Raw genomic sequence first — 18,186 nt, forward strand, 5'->3', positions numbered from 1 at the left:
GTGATGATATACATGGTCATTGCTGCTGCTCTGTGTTGTACTTTTGGGGAATTTTTATCTTTGGTGATTTTTTTTCTCTGTGAAATCAGTTTTTAAAAATCTGGTATCAAGTGTTAATATTTTAAAGTGAGGGAAGCAACTCCCCTAAACTGACTTTCCTGATTTAGGAAGGAAAGGGGCTCTTCACTCCCTGTTTTTAACAAGCTGCTTCTCTTGGGCCATTCATTCCAAAGCAGATTTGAGTTAATGAAAATGAAGAGTATTTGCTGACCCATCAAATTTTGGTATGCTCAGACTCTTAAATATTTTTATTTAGCTGCTTGAGGAAAAGACTCTACTTTGGAATGTGGTGGTATCCTGTCTTGTTAAAATTTAGTCTTATTTTTGTTTTCTTATGTTTTATTTATAGGACTCAGATAAATTAGACTTATAACTTTTAATTCAGAACTAATTTCAAATTTTGATTGCTTTTAAAATTGTATAGAATAATGACTATATCCCTGGCTAACAAGAGTTATGTATGTTTTAAATATACATATTTATGTTATCATTTTATATATAATAATAAGACATGGTTATATTGGTTTCCCAAATATGATCATTCACTAGTAAGTGAATAAAGTCAGCATTATTAAAATAATAAGTAACTAAGCATAAGTGATAACTTTAATCTTGGCCATAGGTGTAGAAATCACAAATGTCGACAAATGATGGAAGATCCAGGAATCGGGACAAGCATTACGATGAGGTCCCAGGAGATTTGGCTTATGAAGATGGCACCATAAGAACCCTCCAGACTCTTCGTGACAGTGAGCTGGCTGTGAGTGCTGATCCTTTGCCACCACCCCCTCTCCCATTACAGCCACCATTCGGCCCCTACTTCTACTCAAGTGACACAGAGGAACCAGCCATAGCACCAGATCTCAAACCCGTAAGGCGCTTTGTTCCCGAGTCCTGGAAAAACTTCTTCAGAAGGAAGAAAAAGGACCCAGAATGGGATAAGCCAGTGTCGGACATCAAATATATCTCCGATGGAGTCGAGTGCTCACCTCCAGCCTCTCCAGTAAAACCAAACCACCGTTCACCCCTCAGCTCCTGCAAAGATCCTTACGGAGGGTCAGAAGGAACCTATAATTCCCAGAAAGAGGCTGAAGTGATGCTTCCCCAGGATCCCTATGGATCTCTAGGCCGACACACACAAACAGCTCGAACATACAGTGAGAAGGTGGAGGCGTATAACCTGAGGTATTCCTACATGAAGTCGTGGGCAGGCCTGCTGAGAATTCTGGGTGTAGTGGAGCTGCTTCTGGGAGCCGGCGTCTTCGCTTGTGTCACAGCTTACATTCACAAGGACAGCGAGTGGTATAACATGTTTGGATATTCAGCACCCACTGCCATCGGAGGCATTGGTGGCCTGGGCAGTGTATATGGGGGCTATTACTACAGTGGTCCCAAAACCCCTTTTGTACTTGTGGTTGCTGGATTAGCTTGGATCTCCACCATTATTATTCTGGTTCTTGGCATGTCCATGTATTATCAGACCATTCTTTTGGACTCTAACTGGTGGCCCCTAACTGAATTTGGAATTAACGTTGCCTTGTTTATTTTGTATATGGCTGCAGCCATAGTCTATGTGAATGATATCAACCGAGGTGGACTCTGCTACTATCCATTATTTAATACGCCAGTGAATGCGGCGTTCTGCCGGGTAGAAGGAGGACAAATAGCAGCAATGATCTTCCTTTTTGTCACCATGATTGTTTATCTCATTAGTGCTTTGGTTTGCCTAAAGTTATGGAGGCACGAGGCAGCTCGGAGACATAGGGAATACATGGAACAACAGGAGGTAAGAAATTTCACTGTCATTTGTTTTTCTTTTTTTTACTTCCTTGTTAAATGTGTAGAGTTCTCAAAACAAAGAATTTGTAAAAGCTTTTTTTTTTTTTTTTTTAACCTGAAATTCAAAAGTCCTAGCTCATAAACTGACATGCCATGACTGGGATAACCCACTCTGGTGTGTCACTGTTGTATAACGCTGCCAGTGGACACCAGATATGCAATGTAGTATATGGCTTGTTGGCTGCATTATTATGTCTTTCTGATGCTTAAGGGGAAAACACGCTACTGAATTCATGCAAAGAAGAATACTAACATGTTCAACAAATGCCTCGTCATTAAAATAAGTTTGACAATAATCTCAATTCTTTACTTTGGTAAGACAAAAAACAATTTTTCAGTTAGAGGAGGAAACTGCTCATTTAAATCTGTTATGATGAGTCCCACTTTCTTCCACTGAGTTAAATAAAGTCAGGTAAGAATATGGTGAACTATATTTGATTTTTTTTTTTTTTTTAGTTATTGAGAGGGTAGGTTGTTATAAATATACCTTATGAAAACTTGCCCAGGTGTTCTGATGTTTCATCCATATTTTAGGGAGATGAGTGTTCCAAATTAGAATGGGAGCCATGCACTTGATTTTATTTCTGGAATTTAACTAAGCAAATATAAGAAGGGGAAGGGGGAGAAGGAAGAAGAGGAGAATTAATAATAATTCCTGGAGGATAAGACTATATAAAATTAAAATTATTTTATTTAAAAAGTAGCAAAATGTTAAGAGTATGTTCTACTAGCTTCGTTTTACCCTGAAGTAAGTTAATGTTTTGCTTTCTTCTAAGTAGGAGAGTGTAGTAGAACTGCCTATGCCACTGAAAATCTCAGTATTACCCTAATTTTTTCCTTAATTTTAAGTCAGCTATATCATGCATCTTTTCTCACTTTTCCAAAGATGTGCTAGATACTATATAATTTCATATGGTGTATGTTAGGCAAAACTATAGATAATAATGAAATACTGTTTTTATTTACTCAGTAACCTATTTATTTACTCACTGACCTATATATTTTGTTTTTAATCTTTTACAAGAATCTTACGTATATCAACAACGAAAAACTGATTAAGTTTATAACGAATACCTTATATGTTACATGGAGAGCCTCAGCATGTTTCAATATGATTCATACTCTTGTCACAGAATATATTTGTCTTATTAGAACTAGACATAGATTCAAGTTATTTCTAAAAGTTTATCTCAGCACATTAAGCAGATTTCTTAAATTTACATCTGTGTATACAAAGAACCTTAAATTCCAATCAATGTCAAATCTAGATAGTAAAACACACATGCTCATAATTTTATGTTTATAATTTTATGTAAGTTTAATAACAGAGTTCTTAATGTTTTTTTTAAATTCTGCGTGAATGATTAATTATCAATATAATACTTTCTTTTCTCTTTCTCAACAAAAACTTGTTTTTATCAGACTTTTCACAATGATTGATTAGACTTGAATCACCTCACATGTTGGAGGTTGTGCCTTTTTGTGTATTGTTAGAAGATGTAATGGCCTGTGGCTTTTTTCTGTTAATTTTGTAATGTAACTGTCCCCAACTCTTTAACTATGCAAGGTAATGGGAGCCAAGAATAAATAAAATCTCTAGGGAATTCAGAGCAACTCACCTAATAGTCCCTACCATCTCCATGTTTCCAACTCTGCTGTCTGCTCCTGATTCACAGGGAATTACAGCTATTCCTCCTCCGCTGTTTTCCATTGGCCCATGGAAATGTGGCAAAAAGAGTAGGAAGAACATCTGGCAAGTAAAGAATCAACCTGTATAAAACAGATTGGGCTATATGGCTGAAAACATTTATAAAGTAGCATCACATGCCTTTGAAAAATCATTTTAATTCTTTTCATTACAGATAAGTGAGCCATCGTTGCCATCAAAAAGGAGAATGGTAAGAATAAAGTTCACATTATAGTTTATCTCTAGATTTATTATTTTCTCTCTATAAATCTACAGGGTATATCTGTCTGTGAAAGTGTATCTTACATCAAGTTTATAATAGGACTTTCAGCTTTTTTCTAATACTGAAAGGATCAAATGAGACAAGGCTATTTATAGCTGCTTTTAATTTTGTTCCATGAAATCTTATGCAAGTGAACTGTTGGTTCTCCTTATGTTTAATTTTTAATTTTTTAAAAATGAAAGTAATTCTTCCAGACTTTCTTCAGTCTCTTTAAATGTCTTTGCAGTTCTTTTTCATCCTTTTCACTTTGCTTCCAGATACCAAATTTCGTTGCGTCAGGAAAGAAATTCGATGATTTACTAACTGTGTGTCAGTAGGCAAGGTATTTAACCTTCTAGTGCCTTGTATCTTCATCTGTAAAACTGGAGTAATAGTAATAACTTCTACCCACAGGATTGCTGAGAGGATTAAATGATAAACAGTGCTACAGTGAATAACCTTATGCATATAAGTATATACTTTATTTTATATATATTGATTGCCCATTTGCTCAATGGAAGTTTTACCAATTTCTACTCTCAACAGTACAACAGGCTTCCTCATCTCCTGACCAAAACAGTGTGTTAGGAAATTTGTTAACATCTGTCATTCTGATAGGTAAAAAAATCGTATCTTATGTGGTTATAATTTGCATTTCTCTTATCAGGAGTGAGGTTGAGCATTTTTCATGTTATGTTTGCATTTCTTTCTCTATTAACCGTCATATCCTGTCCAATTTTTTTTATTGAATTGCTAATTTGTACAAGTCCTTTGTTAAGTGCATACATTTTGAAAATACCTTTTATGAGTTTTTTTCACTTTATTCTTTATAACACACAAATACTATTTGAAAATATTTGTTTGTGCTGCAATAGGGATTTATGAGGCCGGTGAACAGTCTGTCCAAGGGATTGTGATTAATACATCAGCATCATTCTTAATTAATTCATTGAGCAAACATGTGCCAGTTAGGCTGTGGGCTGAATACTACAGGGAGTATTGCCTCCATTTTACAAGGGCTTCCAGATCTAGTGAAAAAGAAAACACAGACAAAAGATTAGTAGAATGTGATAATTGCGGGGGAGGGGCACAAGCATCAAGAGCTATAAAATTTAAATAATTTGCTTAAAGATTTGTATTTCTCTGACATCTCCTGGGGAAATGAACTTATGGATGATAATGTCTCAAATTCAACATGGTTTATTGGTCATCTTTGGGGATTTATAATTAGCCACATTTTTTTTTTTTTATAGAGTCAGTTGCATTAAATTATTTCTGACATGGATGTGAAGTCCTCTGAATTGCAGCTGAGATAGCTCAAAAGCTTTTCTGAGATTATTTTGGATATTCATAATTCTTTAGAAATCAAGAGATATCTGACGAGCCCTGACTGACTAGGCATGGGACAGATGAGACAGGTATGAGCTGGTCTACAGAATATTAAAGAGTCTCTCTCTTACAAGACAGTGTGGACCTGGTGCTACAAACCTATACATTTTAAATATTGTCCATAGAATTAGAGAAAATACCACTGTACCTCTGTGTGTGAAGCTTTTTGTTTTGCACTTTGTTTTAACTTCCCGATTCTCTTAGTTAGTTTTATTTATTTATTCATCGTTTATTGCTGTCAGACATTTCAATTAGATTTGTTCTAATCCAGTGGTACTAAAAGTCAGAGTAAGTAAATAGATGTTCACTTTTGAGCTATCTGAAATATACATATCAGATATTCCTGAAAGTGATAATGGTAGTTGCTTTTAGCCAGGCACCTGGCTAACTAGGGGGACAAGGATAAAGGGAGACTTTTCATTGTGTGCCCTTTTGGACCTTTTGAATTATATACCATGTGTATATATTACCTATTCAAAAATGTTTTAACTTTTTTAAAAAGTAAATTAATACTCATTTCAAGTATTGAGACAAGGAAAATGAGGCTAATGTTTAAATAATAACACTGGCCTTCTGTTTGAGATTTAAGTGCCACCTCCCTAACTTATCCTGTGAGCTGCCTTCCAGTGTTAGTCCAGAGACGTAAGTGAGTTTGACCAAATGCAGAAAGCAGTCTTCCCAACTGGGAGTCACCACGAGGGTGGCTTTGGCAGATGGTCACCAGTACTTTCATTCAAGATGGCTAGTATCACCTTAACCCACTGGTAAGTCCTGCTCCCTCAGAGAGACTGGCTAGGAAATTCCTAAATTCCACCCTGGCCAGGAATGAATCGCAGTCCCATTAAGAGTCCTAAAATAATGTTCGCTGTATGGAAAATACTGAGTTTAAAGGGACTTTGGTTTAAAAGATGGATCAGGGTTAGAAAGACTGTTTATAATGGAAAAGGGGCCTAAAAACTTACATATGAGGACATTCATTTTTTAAAGGCTGTCTCAACAGGTGACATCAAAATCTGATATCAGAGTTAGCAAGTCACAGTGCTAACATTAAGAAAGATGTTCTGGAGCACCCTCAGGGACAGAAGATAAGACTGTTTGTCTTGTGGGGTTAAAGGTGGCGTATGTGTTGCCGAGCAGACTGCTCAACGCAGGGCTGGACAGGGCTGCTTCCTGAACTGCAGTGTGGTAATGATGTGGGAGGGGTGGTCATTCTTGGCCAGGATGGAATTTATGGGCTTCCTGGTCAGTCCCTTTCGGGGATTAAGTGCAGAGTAGAGTAAAAGACTTGACTTAATTAGAGGAAGGTGCCCCAAATGATAGAGTGGTCAGCCTCCTTGGTGAGAATGTGGCTGTAGCAGGGACGGGATTGGAAGGATCTGCCCAGGAGTTCTAGGGTACCTCTTTTGAGCTACCTTAGAAGGTTGGTGCTCAGCATGTCCAGGGTCCCAGATCCTGAGAGAGGTCCTGAACCTTAGCAAAGTTGGAATCCCCGTTCCTGGGACTCCTTTTCAAATCCTGTCAATCCAGTTACCTTGTCCTCTTTCAGTATGTGGGAGTTGAATGCAAAATGCAGCCTTTCAAAGGCCTCTTCCTGGTAGATGGATCACTGTGAATCAACGTATTGAGGTGTATTCTAGAGGCAGACCTCTGTGAGAAGGAATCTCATGACTTAGAATCTCTATCGACTGACCAGTGAGACTCCTTAGAGAAAAGATTAGATCTCCAGTTTCTCGTCGGATATGATATTCACCTTTCCTTCCTAGTCCTTGGCAGGGAAGAATTAGCAGCCTACCACAGGAGAAGCAGTACAGTGTGATGAACGGAAAATAAACTTTGGGAAAAGGCAGATCTGAACATGATTACTAGATCAGCTACTTCCTAGCTCTGTGACTCGAGGGAGATTAGTTACCCTCTCTGAACTTCAGTTTCCTGTCACTTGTTTGGATCTATCTGCTAGGCTGTCCCTTCTTATTTTGTGTTTTAACAATTACAGTTTATAAAAAGCAAATAAGATTATTTTTAAAATAAATAATATACAAACATAAAGTAAGATCACTTAGAGACAGAAACAAATTCTAATAAATCCCTAAGTGCAGAGCAGATTTCTTTCCCAAGCTAGAAAAGCCAAAAGCTAACCTGGGTATCGAAAGTAATGGTGTGGGTTTGGAATCAGGGGCCTGTGTATCATTACATTATATGCTCAAAGGGAGAGAGAATCAAAAACTGGACAAATGCACACTGAAATACATATCTAGCTCTCCCCGTTTCTAATTTAACAAATTATTCATTCATTCAGCCCCTTTTTAATTTGAAACGCTTAATAATTATATCCAAAGCATTACTTATCCCGTTGCTTAATTACTTTCTCTTGCCTCACAATAAAGCTTTTCTGATATTTGCTGACAAGACGTTTTTACTAGAAGCAAAGAAAGGTCATGAAATCTGGGGCTTTGTGGTTGTAATCAGGAACACTGGTTGAGAGTGGTCTGTCCCAAGGCTGGGGCCCAGCTCAGGCTTTCTGTGAAAGCATAAAGTGGTTTTGATTCTTTGTCTCATGTCTAGTTTCAGACATTTTTTTCCCAGTAGGTTTTTCTAAACCGATGGTCAATGAAGTTCACTCAAAAAGAGTGAAAGAAAATGTTAAAAGCACACACACACACACACAAATTAAAGCAGGCTAGACAGTCTTTGTGAAAATATTGAAACTCCCTCTTTACATTCAAAGGTAAATCTTGGAATTAGAGAGGGGCAAGTAAGAAAGATGAATAGTTCCTGCTTGAAAAAACTTTACCTAGGGGAGGAGAAAAAACCTCATATGGACTCTTCACATAGACTCTCCTGCCCACTTCCTCCACCAACTGCCTGAGAAATGGATTAAGTATTTAGAAGCTAAAAACGGATACCATGAAACATCCATTCACTTAAGCCAAAAAGATTTCCCCTGATGTTTAACACCATGATTCATTTTCAAGATTAAATATAAAAGAATTCATTAGGGTGAAGACTGGCATTCTCAAGCATCATTGATCCAACCCTCAGACTCTGCTCCTTGAAATACTCTTGTTTCACCGTGTTTCCTCAGGGTATTTAGCTCCCCATTCTCATTTTTGCTGTTTGGGGCCCACTGGCTAGGCATGCTTTAGGTGATCTGGTTCCCCTTCACCTAACGTCATGGCTGCCAACTTCTCCTTCTTATAACCCTTTCCCAGGGCTGGTTAGCAGTCTCCACATTTAATTCTCTACTCCATGGGCTGCCCTGTTTGGTGAGTTAAGAGCTAGTGGTTTTGAGAATGAGCTAATGTTAGACCAAACCTCAAAGGCTGCCTCAGAGATAGGAAATCAGGAAACAGAGGCTTTTAAAAGCTGTCAGGCAAGGTTTTAAAATCCTGTTTTATATATATATTTTTTTCAGTGAAGTCGGGGCCCTCCCAAGCTGCTCTCAGTTTAGTTCAATGAGTTTAATTCAGCAAGCACGAACTGAAGGCCCAGGGGAGCCTTGGGGGAGCTTCCTGCTCTAAGGAAGAACCACTGTGCCCATAGGCGAGCTCCCTTTCCTCCAGCACTACAGCGTTGCCCACCCTGCCTTACAAACTCATTTCTAGTCCTAAAGAACTTCAGGAAGCTTTCGGATTGAACAATACACATTTAAGTAAACCAGTTTCTTTGTGTTATTCATTTAAAGTATCGATGAGCCAAAAAGTTCTAGATATCAGTTGTGGCTTTTCCACTTCATAGCTGTGAGACCTTGGAGAATGTACTTAAGCTCTCTGAACCTTGCTTCTTTATGCATAAAATGGAAACCCCTCCTCCTGGCATCCACCAGCCTCACCAGCTTGGTTGGTGTTCTGGCCACTGCCCAGTGGGGTCCCTGAACAGTCTTTTCCCAGCCCCTAAACTGTGTATCCGTCTTAGCCTGCCCACTCCTGCTTCTCTGTTGGCTATTTTAGTTCTTAAGGCCTGTCCCCAATATTTCCTCTCTGGGCCATTTCATCTTGTGTTCTTTTCCTCTCTTTTGAATGTGCCATTTTTTACTAAAAAGCCTGCTAGGGGCTTCCAGTTTAGAAACCAGGGTGACTTAAACCAGCACCTTCAGGATCCTTGTAGGCCCTCAGGGAATCGCAGGGTGGGGACGCCTGGGCAGATTGAAGACACCTATCACCTCTTTCCTCTGGAAGGGCTTGCTTTCCTTTCAGATGATGAACATAACGCCCCTCGTTTCTCTTTCTGACCTCCACAGTGGCTGCTGGAATTGATTCATCTCAGGTTCCAGTGTCATTTTTTCTCTTTTCCATTTAAATAGCCTTGTTCCATTTTTATTCTCTGAATTTCTTATTTTTAACTACTTTTTAAAATTCTTTTACAATTAGTTGGAGTATAAATCCTAAATAAAGTACTTAAGACCCCACATTTAACATTTTATCATCCACCTTTGACATATACATTGGGGTTTAATGGTGTTCTACTTATTATGTACTCCCATATCTCAATGTGATTCCCTTTAGCTATTACAAAAACATTCAGAACAACTTTGTGACTATAAAACATGTAAGTCTGAAGTGAAATGTAGTTGCTCTTTACACTTTTCTTACTCCTGCGTCTCCCTCCATTCTCTCCTAAGATCAAATTTGGGTGAGTGTTTTTTTTTTCCTACTGCCTCTGTTTATAAACAAATCCTCTTTTTCTCCCAAACTGTAGTGTGAAATGGCTATTGGTGGTGACAGACAGAGAGACCAAGAAGTTAATTTCAAAGAGTTGAGAGCAACGAAAACAAAACCTGAAGTCCTGAGTGGACACATCCCCGCCGGCCACATTCCTAAGCCTATCGTGTTGCCTGATTATGTGGCGTGAGTATCCATCCGAATCCTCCGTCAGGTTAGAAATTGAGAGATTCCATCTGGGCTTTTCATTTTCCTGTTTGTCTCCAAGGTAACCTTCTCTGCTTAAAATCATTTATATTTGAATAGTTCTTTGTTACCCGAGACGTAATATATTGAACTGAAGGTGCAGTCTGGTCAGTGAGGAATAAGCTAAGCTGATTTCCCATTCAGCTTGTTTTAGTGAAAAAGTTATAACTCTGGTTATTTTTTTTTTCCCACAGAAAATACCCTATGATTCAGACAGATGATGAACGAGAACGCTATAAAGCTGTGTTCCAAGACCAGTTTTCAGAGTACAAAGAGCTCTCTGCAGAAGTTCAGGCCATCTTGAGGAAGTTTGATGAGTTGGATGCAGTGATGAGCAGATTGCCACCTCATTCGGGAAACCAACAGGTCAGTGTCTCCAGCTCCCTCGGAGAAGCACCAATAGTTAAGAAAGGATAAAATCTGACCTTTTTTGAAATATAGGAAAGCCATAACCATCTGTATCAGCTATCTGTGTCTATGAAAGTCATTTGAGATCTTCAAGGTGACTAGTCAAGATTACAATTCAAATTATATAATTTAAGCCTTCTGCCTTCAATTATTAAACAGTATTTTATTTTCTTATTTAAGTAAAGTATAAATTTGCCTAAGATACATATACTGAGTCAATCAGGGTCCCAATGGACAGTTGGCACACTCAAACTAAGATAATTCGAGGAGGGTTTATTCACTAAGGAGCAGGCAGGATATAGGAGAGCCAACCAGAGGACCTGCATTCTCTAGCAGTAAGTAACAGCCAAGTGGGGACTGCCCAGGCCCAGAGAGCATGGTGGGTAAGAATGAAGAGCAGCTCTGAAGCTCCGAACGTGAGCTACTAGGCACGTACATCAGACCAATAACCATGATCATGGCAGAGAAGAAAACCAGAGGTGGAGAGGGCAGCCATGGGGACTTAAGCATTTTCTGTAAAGTTCTGTCTTTTTTGTTTTCCTTTTCATATTTTAATATCTCTGAAATCACGATGCCCTCATAATCGATGGCATTTTTTATCAAATGTATATGTTTTATTGAGATATAATTCATATACCATAAAATTTACCCTTTTTTTTTTTTTTTAATTCTCATTATGGCAAATTCACCCTTTTTAAGTGTACAATTCAAAGAGTTTTAGTATATTCACAGAGTCATACAACCATTACTACTCTCTGGTTCCAGAATACTTTCATCACCCCAAAGTGAAACCCTGTACTTCCCCATTCCCACCTCTCTCCAACCACTGACAACTCCTAATGCGCTTTCTGTCTGTAAGGATTTGGTTTTTTGAACATGTCTTATAAATGCAGTGATATGATATGTAGCCCTTTGTGTCTGGCTTCTTTCATTTAGTAGGATGTTTTCAAGGTTCATCTATACTGTAGCAAAAATGAGTACTTCGTTCCTTTTTGTGGTGGGATAATAACATTCCATTGTAAGCATATATCATATTTTGTTTATCCATTTATCAGATGATGGACGTTTGGGTGGTTTCTACTTTTTAGCTATTAGAATAAGGCTGCTGTGAACTTTTGTGTATAATAACTTATCCTTTTTAAAGAGGATAGATTCATCTAATCTATTACTTGTGTAATTAAAATTTTAAGAACTCTCATAGCATTTTTAAATAAATGTCAAATACATTTTTAAATAATGTATGTATATATAACATATATATGTTTTTTATATATGTATATATATATATATTCATTCTTCTTCTTAGACCCGTATTAGTTGGGCATCTTTGTTTTGACCACATACTTTTAAGTGCACATTTAAATCAGTTATGAGTATGAGCTGTCTAAGCCTAATGTGTAGAATAGTGACATTTTCCCAATCCTGGAGTGAAGGGATCGTGTTGGCTAAGTGACACTAGTACCAGGAAGCAGGAAAAATCCAGCAAACACTGCAGGTCAAGGGTCAGTTAGTACCATTTGGAAGACAAGCAAGGTCCAAGGAGGGTGACCAAGTTTAGAGTCTCCCAGAGGAGTGCAGGAAGAACTAAGCAGGCCCCAGGAATCTGGATCAGCACAGGGCGGGAGGAGTGAGCTGATTGACAGACAAGATGCTGAGAAACTGAACCATGACATGTAGTCCTTGAGCCTAGACCTGTGGTCTCTGGTTTGTGGGCTTTGTATGAGTGGGCAGGGGCTCAGGCATGTGGGTCTGCAGTTGTGGGTTAGGCATCCTCAGTAGAGTCCTCCCATGGCATTGCCACACAGTATCAACAAGTCATCTCTCCTGGTCTTTAACGTGGTGTGGCAAGTAAGTAGCCAAATGACCAGGCCACAGTTAGTTTTGGTGTCTCCTCCAGTCCTTATCTAAAGTAGAAATATTAATTGTATCACAAAAATTCATTTATTGGCCACACACTGAGTTTCGCTGTGGGCAGGAATCTGCCAGTAAGGCTTATTCACTTCCCAGCACATCCCCAGGGAACTGTTTCAAAGCCCTGTTTTGGAGGCACAGGTTCTTTCACCTGGTTGTGTGCCCTTGAAAAATCAAACAGCCATATGACTTTTCTAAGCCAATAAAATAGGAATATTGCTCAAAATAATCTCTCTGGTCCTCACCCTCTTAAATTCATCTTCTCTCACAGACTCCAGGATAGGTTTTACAGCTCTCAGCCTGTGTCTCCAGCCCAGTAGCCCAGGACCTGTTAATATAGGTGACAGCTGAATCACCAGGTTCATCTCATTGCTGGCAGCAATCAGAACACAAGCAATACTCACGATCTTAGTCTATTAAGGACACTGATGAATTAAAATGTACTGGGAGAAGTATGTGGGTAAATGATGGAAAATGTTCTCAGGAGAAGCTTTTAGAACTATAAATTATTACATTTATTTTTTATTTATTAGATTTACAGTGTCTTACAATCTCTAAAGCATAGGTTTCCACAGATAAAGGCATTGCTCTAGTCATCTGTTTCCTTTGGATAGACTGTTCAACCCCTTAACAAATTTCAATTATTATAAAACTTAGAATAAATTTAGAAGGAACCTTATGTTAGCAATTTTCAAAAGTTGAACAATCTCAACCTCTTAATCCCAATACCTAATAACATGAGAAAGAACTTTCCAACAGGAATGAAAGTAATGCTTAGTAATAGCTAATATTGGGATCATCATGTGCCAAGCACTTAATAAGGATCACTTCAAGTAACTGAACCTTCTCACAACCCTGTGAGAAAGTTGTGGTTATTATTTCTACTTTACCAATAAGGAAACTGAATCTTGGGAGGGGAAAGAGCTTGCTCAAGTCACACAGCTGGCAAGCAGTAGCACTGGGACTCAGTTCTGGTTTCGTGCGGGCAGGGGCCTTTGTCTCTGCTCACTAGATCCCGGTGCCTGATAAACAGTAAGACCTCACATGTTCGTCCAGTGAATTGAATTTTTGTGTATAAATATTTTCATTATAGTCTTAGGTAAAAATTGTTTTCTGTCCTAATTCTCAGTACACTTTGAGACATTGATGAGGTATGATTTGAGTAAATGCAAGTGTTTTAATTCAAGTATGCAATATTCTGTTTTTAGGAACATGAGAGAATTTCACGAATCCATGAAGAATTTAAGAAAAAAAAGAAGGTGCATAAAACCATTTTCTTCTTCAAAGCATATTCTTATCCAAGTACAATAGTGACAACTGACAGACTTTAGATTCTTTTCACTAAAGTAGTTCTTTTTTTGTATTTTTTAAGATTCTACTTGTTGGGGAATAGAGGTGGCTACTGGCCACCTCTTCTGCTCATCTCTTCTGGTTACATTCTGCTGTGTCTTGATTTAGCCGCCCAGGGAAATGAGCACCAATATAGGACTCTCCACCTACATTTCCTTCAAAAAGATTAACTTATTTTACATGTTTCCAACTCTGTCCTTAACTACACAGATCAGTAGAAGCTGGAGAGGGCTTTCATTAAGCATTTCTATACTTATTATTTACTTTTTACATATTTTTGACTACTAAAGTTAAAGGTGCCTCAGCTCTTTGAACCTACCCATTTTGCTGTGAACCTAAAACTATTCCAAAACATAAAGTCTACTAAAAACATGTGGAGAGCTTCACTGTTATTCTCTTAGGCAGAGTTTGAAATCTACTCTGAAGGGGCATTTTCTGGGTTATAATGTGTGTTTGTATGTTCTTTACTGAGGAAGCAGAGGCTGACGTAACAACTATGTTTCTTTTCCAGGATCCTGCATTTCTGGAAAAAAAAGAACGCTGTGATTATCTAAAGAATAAACTTTCTCACATAAAGCAAAGAATTCAAGAATATGATAAAGTAATGAATTGGGATGTACAAGGTTATTCTTAAACCTATTTTAAACCAATTTTTTATATCAAACTTAATATTTATTTACTGTCTTTTTTATGTTAGTCCCTGTGATAGAGAAGCAAGTGCTTCCTGAATCAGCTTCTAGTTGGTGTGGCTGGTATGCAATATTAAAACAATCTGATTTCCCTTCAGACATTTCAAAACATTTAAATTTATTAAGAGCCTTTACTAAAAATGAAATAAATCCTGTATTCATCTGTGTACAATTTACATTTATCTTGTTGAAATTAAAAGTGATTTAGAGATGGTATTCTTGTGATATGATGAGCAATTAAGGTATCAGTTCTGGTGCCGTAGCATATCAATTTTTCCTTTTTTACTCAGACCATTTCCTAAGATTTTTCTAGGACAAATTTCTCTTCCTAGCCAAAGATGTCATTTTTTTTTTTTTCCTCTTGAAAGGGGTTTGAATCTACATTTGCAAGCCTTATGATCTTGGGCAAGTTGCTTTATCTCTCTGTGCCTGTTTCCTCATCTGTAAAATAGGGCTAATAACAGTACCTACCTCACAGGGTTGTTATGAGGGTAAGATGTATAAAGTACTAAAGTATTTAGAACAGAGTCTGGCATATTATAAGTGTTTGTGAAATCTACGGAAGTGTTTGTGAAATGAATAAATGCCTGAATAAGTCTCAAAGAAAGGTCCTTAGTAAGTAACCAAAAGGCCATGTGTCTCATGACTTTCTTTTTTGTGCTGTTAATAACTCTAACACGAAACCATAAGCAGATGCTTCCCTGTGGCTTTGTGCTCTCTGACGTCCAACTCATCTTTAATCAGTATCGCTGTGCACCTGTCTCCACATCCTCACAGCCCAGCCGTTCTATGTACGTCACATCACATCACATAGAAGGGCTGTGTGAATGTTGTTGACCTCTTTCATCCTGTTTGGATGACCATCCTCAGGCCCCGTGATATTGCATTTACTTAGAATCTCCCTTTCATTTATTGGGATGCTTCATCTTCCCAAAAATTATCTTGGCTTTGGCGCTTTATTCATGAGAAGTTTTTAAATTTTTATTAGTATGAACAGTGAACTACCTAAAAACTGTTTTTTAAAAAATTATTGTTATTGGATCCTATTCAGCTGCAACTATCTTATAGATAATTTCCAGGTGTAGAAATAGAATTTTTGCTTAATGTAGGCGCCATTCAAACAATTGATGTTCAAAGAATTTTTCTAAGTGATAAAACCAAAGAAAAACATGTGGAAAAGAGAGTTAAAAAGATTGGTTACTGAATGAACTTCCAGGTTTTTCTTTGTCAGTGAAATTTTATTTAGTGTTTACTGTTAATATTTTAATTCCATGGTTCGCAGACTATGCTTAGGGCCCTAAGAGTCTTAAGAGGTGACACCAAGAGAAGTGTGAGGGCCCCTCTGGACCCCCCTCATTCTCCATCCCCCACCAACTAGAACAGCTTCACTTTCTGCGTTATATATTGGGGCCCCATGTTAACATTTCACTTAAGAGGACTGACCCTTAAAAAAAAAAAAGATGAAATAATACCATCTTCGTAGATTGTAAAGAGTTAGATTAATACTGAAATGAAGTGTTAAGGAAATTCAACTTTGCAAAACTTAATTTTACTAGAATTGTGTTAATCTTTGAAAACCAATGTTGTAACACTGATTTTTAAATTTTTTTATGTCAGTACCTAAGCATATTAAAATTTTAGTTACCTGTTGTTTTGCTTTTCTAGCACTCCTGTGTTGACTGGGCATGTTTTTGAAAATGTTTTCCATTATCAGAAAATAAACGAGAAAGTCATTGAAAACCTGTAGGTCATGACATTCAGGTGACTATTTCCTCCTCTTCCATTATTTGTAAGAATTCAAAGTCAAGGACACTGTGTTGGTTTCCTCAGGCTGCCATAACAATTACCACAAGCTGAGTGGCTTAAAACATCAGAAATTTATTGTCTCTTGAGTTCTGCGGGCCAGAAGTCTGAGATCAAGACGTCAGCAGGGCCACACTCCTGAAATCTGTAGCGGCATCCTTCCTAGCTGCTGGTGGTTTGAAGGCGATCTTTGGTGTCCCTTGGCTTGTATATGTATCACCCAAATCCTCTGTCTTCACATGACCGTCTTTTTTTTTTAGCATTTTATTTGATTTCATTATTAGTTTCAAGTATACAGTACATTGGTTAGACATTTATATAGTTTACGAAATAATCACCCCTGATTACTTTGTCACCCCTCTGGCTCTCCACCTAGCTAACTGCATTCTCTATGCCGTGCTCCCCCCTCCCTGTGACCATCTATCAACTACTAATTTGTACCTCTTTAACCTTTCATCCCTTTCTCCCAGTCCCCCAAACTCCTCCCCTCTGGCAGGGACCAGATTATCCTCTATATTTGTCAGTGTTTTCAATTAGTTTGTTCTTTTTATTCCTTAGATTTCTCATGTAAGTGAAATCATATAGTATTTATCTTTGACTTATTTCGCTTAGCATAATAACCTCTGGATCCATCCATGTCATTGTAAATGGTAGGATTTCATCTTTTATGACTGAGTAATATTCCATTGTATATATGAACCATAATTTCTTTATCCAATCATCCGTTGACATGACTGTCTTCTTATAAGGACACTAGTCATTATTGGATTAGGGACCCGCCTTCTGTAGTATGACCTCATCTTAACTAATTCTACCTGCAGAGAGCCTATTTCCAAATAACATCCCATTCTGAGGTGACAGGCTAGGACGTCAAATCTTTTTTGGGGAGTGAGGGGTTGGCACACAATTCAACTCATAACAGCCACCTTTGGCAAGGTGTGAGATTCAGAAGCCAAATTAATCTGTACATTTTCTTTCCTTCACCTGACTTTAACTTGTATTCTAATTTGAAACTTAATATGAGAATATGTCAGTATATCTAAAAGAGCAAAGTATATATTCTTCACTCATTCATTTGCCAGTTATGTGCCAAGTGCTTTCATTGGCCAGGTGTTGTTCTGGCGTTGCAGGTACAGTTGTCAGTAAACAGGTAGAGACCCTGAGGTTACTGTCTAACAGAATATCTGAATGAGAAGACAAGGGGTTGATGATGAAGTATACATTTTTGTTATGCACATTTCTAGAAATGGTTTGTGTAATGAATCTGATACTGAGATTCACCAGTCTTCAAAAGATAAACAATGTAGGAAAAATCTATAATTTCTTCTGACATCTTTAAAAAAAAAAAAAAACGTGAAAAAAATTTTAAAGGAAAAAAAAATGAGTATAAAAGTTTAGAAAATAAAAGTCCCACCACTATCAATTCCACTCCCTAGCAATCAAGACTCCATCTCTTACTCTATGATATACTGCTTGGAGGATATCTTTCCAGTCTTTATGATACATAAAATCACTTAAAAATTGTCTACCTTAATACTTTAAATGTGTTTTTAAAGAATATCTGAGAGGCAGCACCAATGTGTGATAGAGCAGCTCTCCTGTAATAGAAAATCTGAGGATAGTCAAAGGTGGGAGAGATGGTTCAGCCCAGCAAAAGGAGAAGGTAGAGTTTTGAGCTCATCACAATCAAGACTCCATCTCTTACTCTATGATCTTGACAAATGAACTTCTCTGAGCATCAGCCTCCTTATCTGTGGCCTGGGGATAATAATACTGCCTGATGAAATTGTGAAATTAAATGCAATTATGTAGGTAAATGCCAGGTAGATGCTTGCTCAGTAAGTGGTGGCTAGATATTCAGATACACTTTTCATTGAGTTAGAT

At 37.7% G+C, this 18,186-nt stretch overlaps 1 protein-coding gene across 1 annotated transcript in view; it reads left to right on the plus strand.

Annotated features, from left to right (window-relative positions):
- MARVELD2 (MARVEL domain containing 2) overlaps positions 1-16,245 on the plus strand; it is a 19,027-nt gene extending 2,782 nt beyond the window's left edge. Inside the window, exons 2-7 of the mRNA XM_006913116.3 lie at positions 683-1,846; positions 3,762-3,797; positions 9,933-10,081; positions 10,336-10,507; positions 13,669-13,719; positions 14,322-16,245. Coding sequence (XP_006913178.1) covers positions 698-1,846; positions 3,762-3,797; positions 9,933-10,081; positions 10,336-10,507; positions 13,669-13,719; positions 14,322-14,444 — 1,680 coding nt within the window. The 5' untranslated portion in view covers positions 683-697 and the 3' untranslated portion in view covers positions 14,445-16,245. The remainder of the gene's footprint in view (positions 1-682; positions 1,847-3,761; positions 3,798-9,932; positions 10,082-10,335; positions 10,508-13,668; positions 13,720-14,321) is intronic.
- The last annotated feature ends 1,941 nt before the right edge of the window (positions 16,246-18,186 follow it).

Source organism: Pteropus alecto, unplaced genomic scaffold, assembly GCF_000325575.1.
Source record: "Pteropus alecto unplaced genomic scaffold, ASM32557v1 scaffold20, whole genome shotgun sequence".
Taxonomy (NCBI): Eukaryota; Metazoa; Chordata; class Mammalia; order Chiroptera; family Pteropodidae; genus Pteropus; species Pteropus alecto.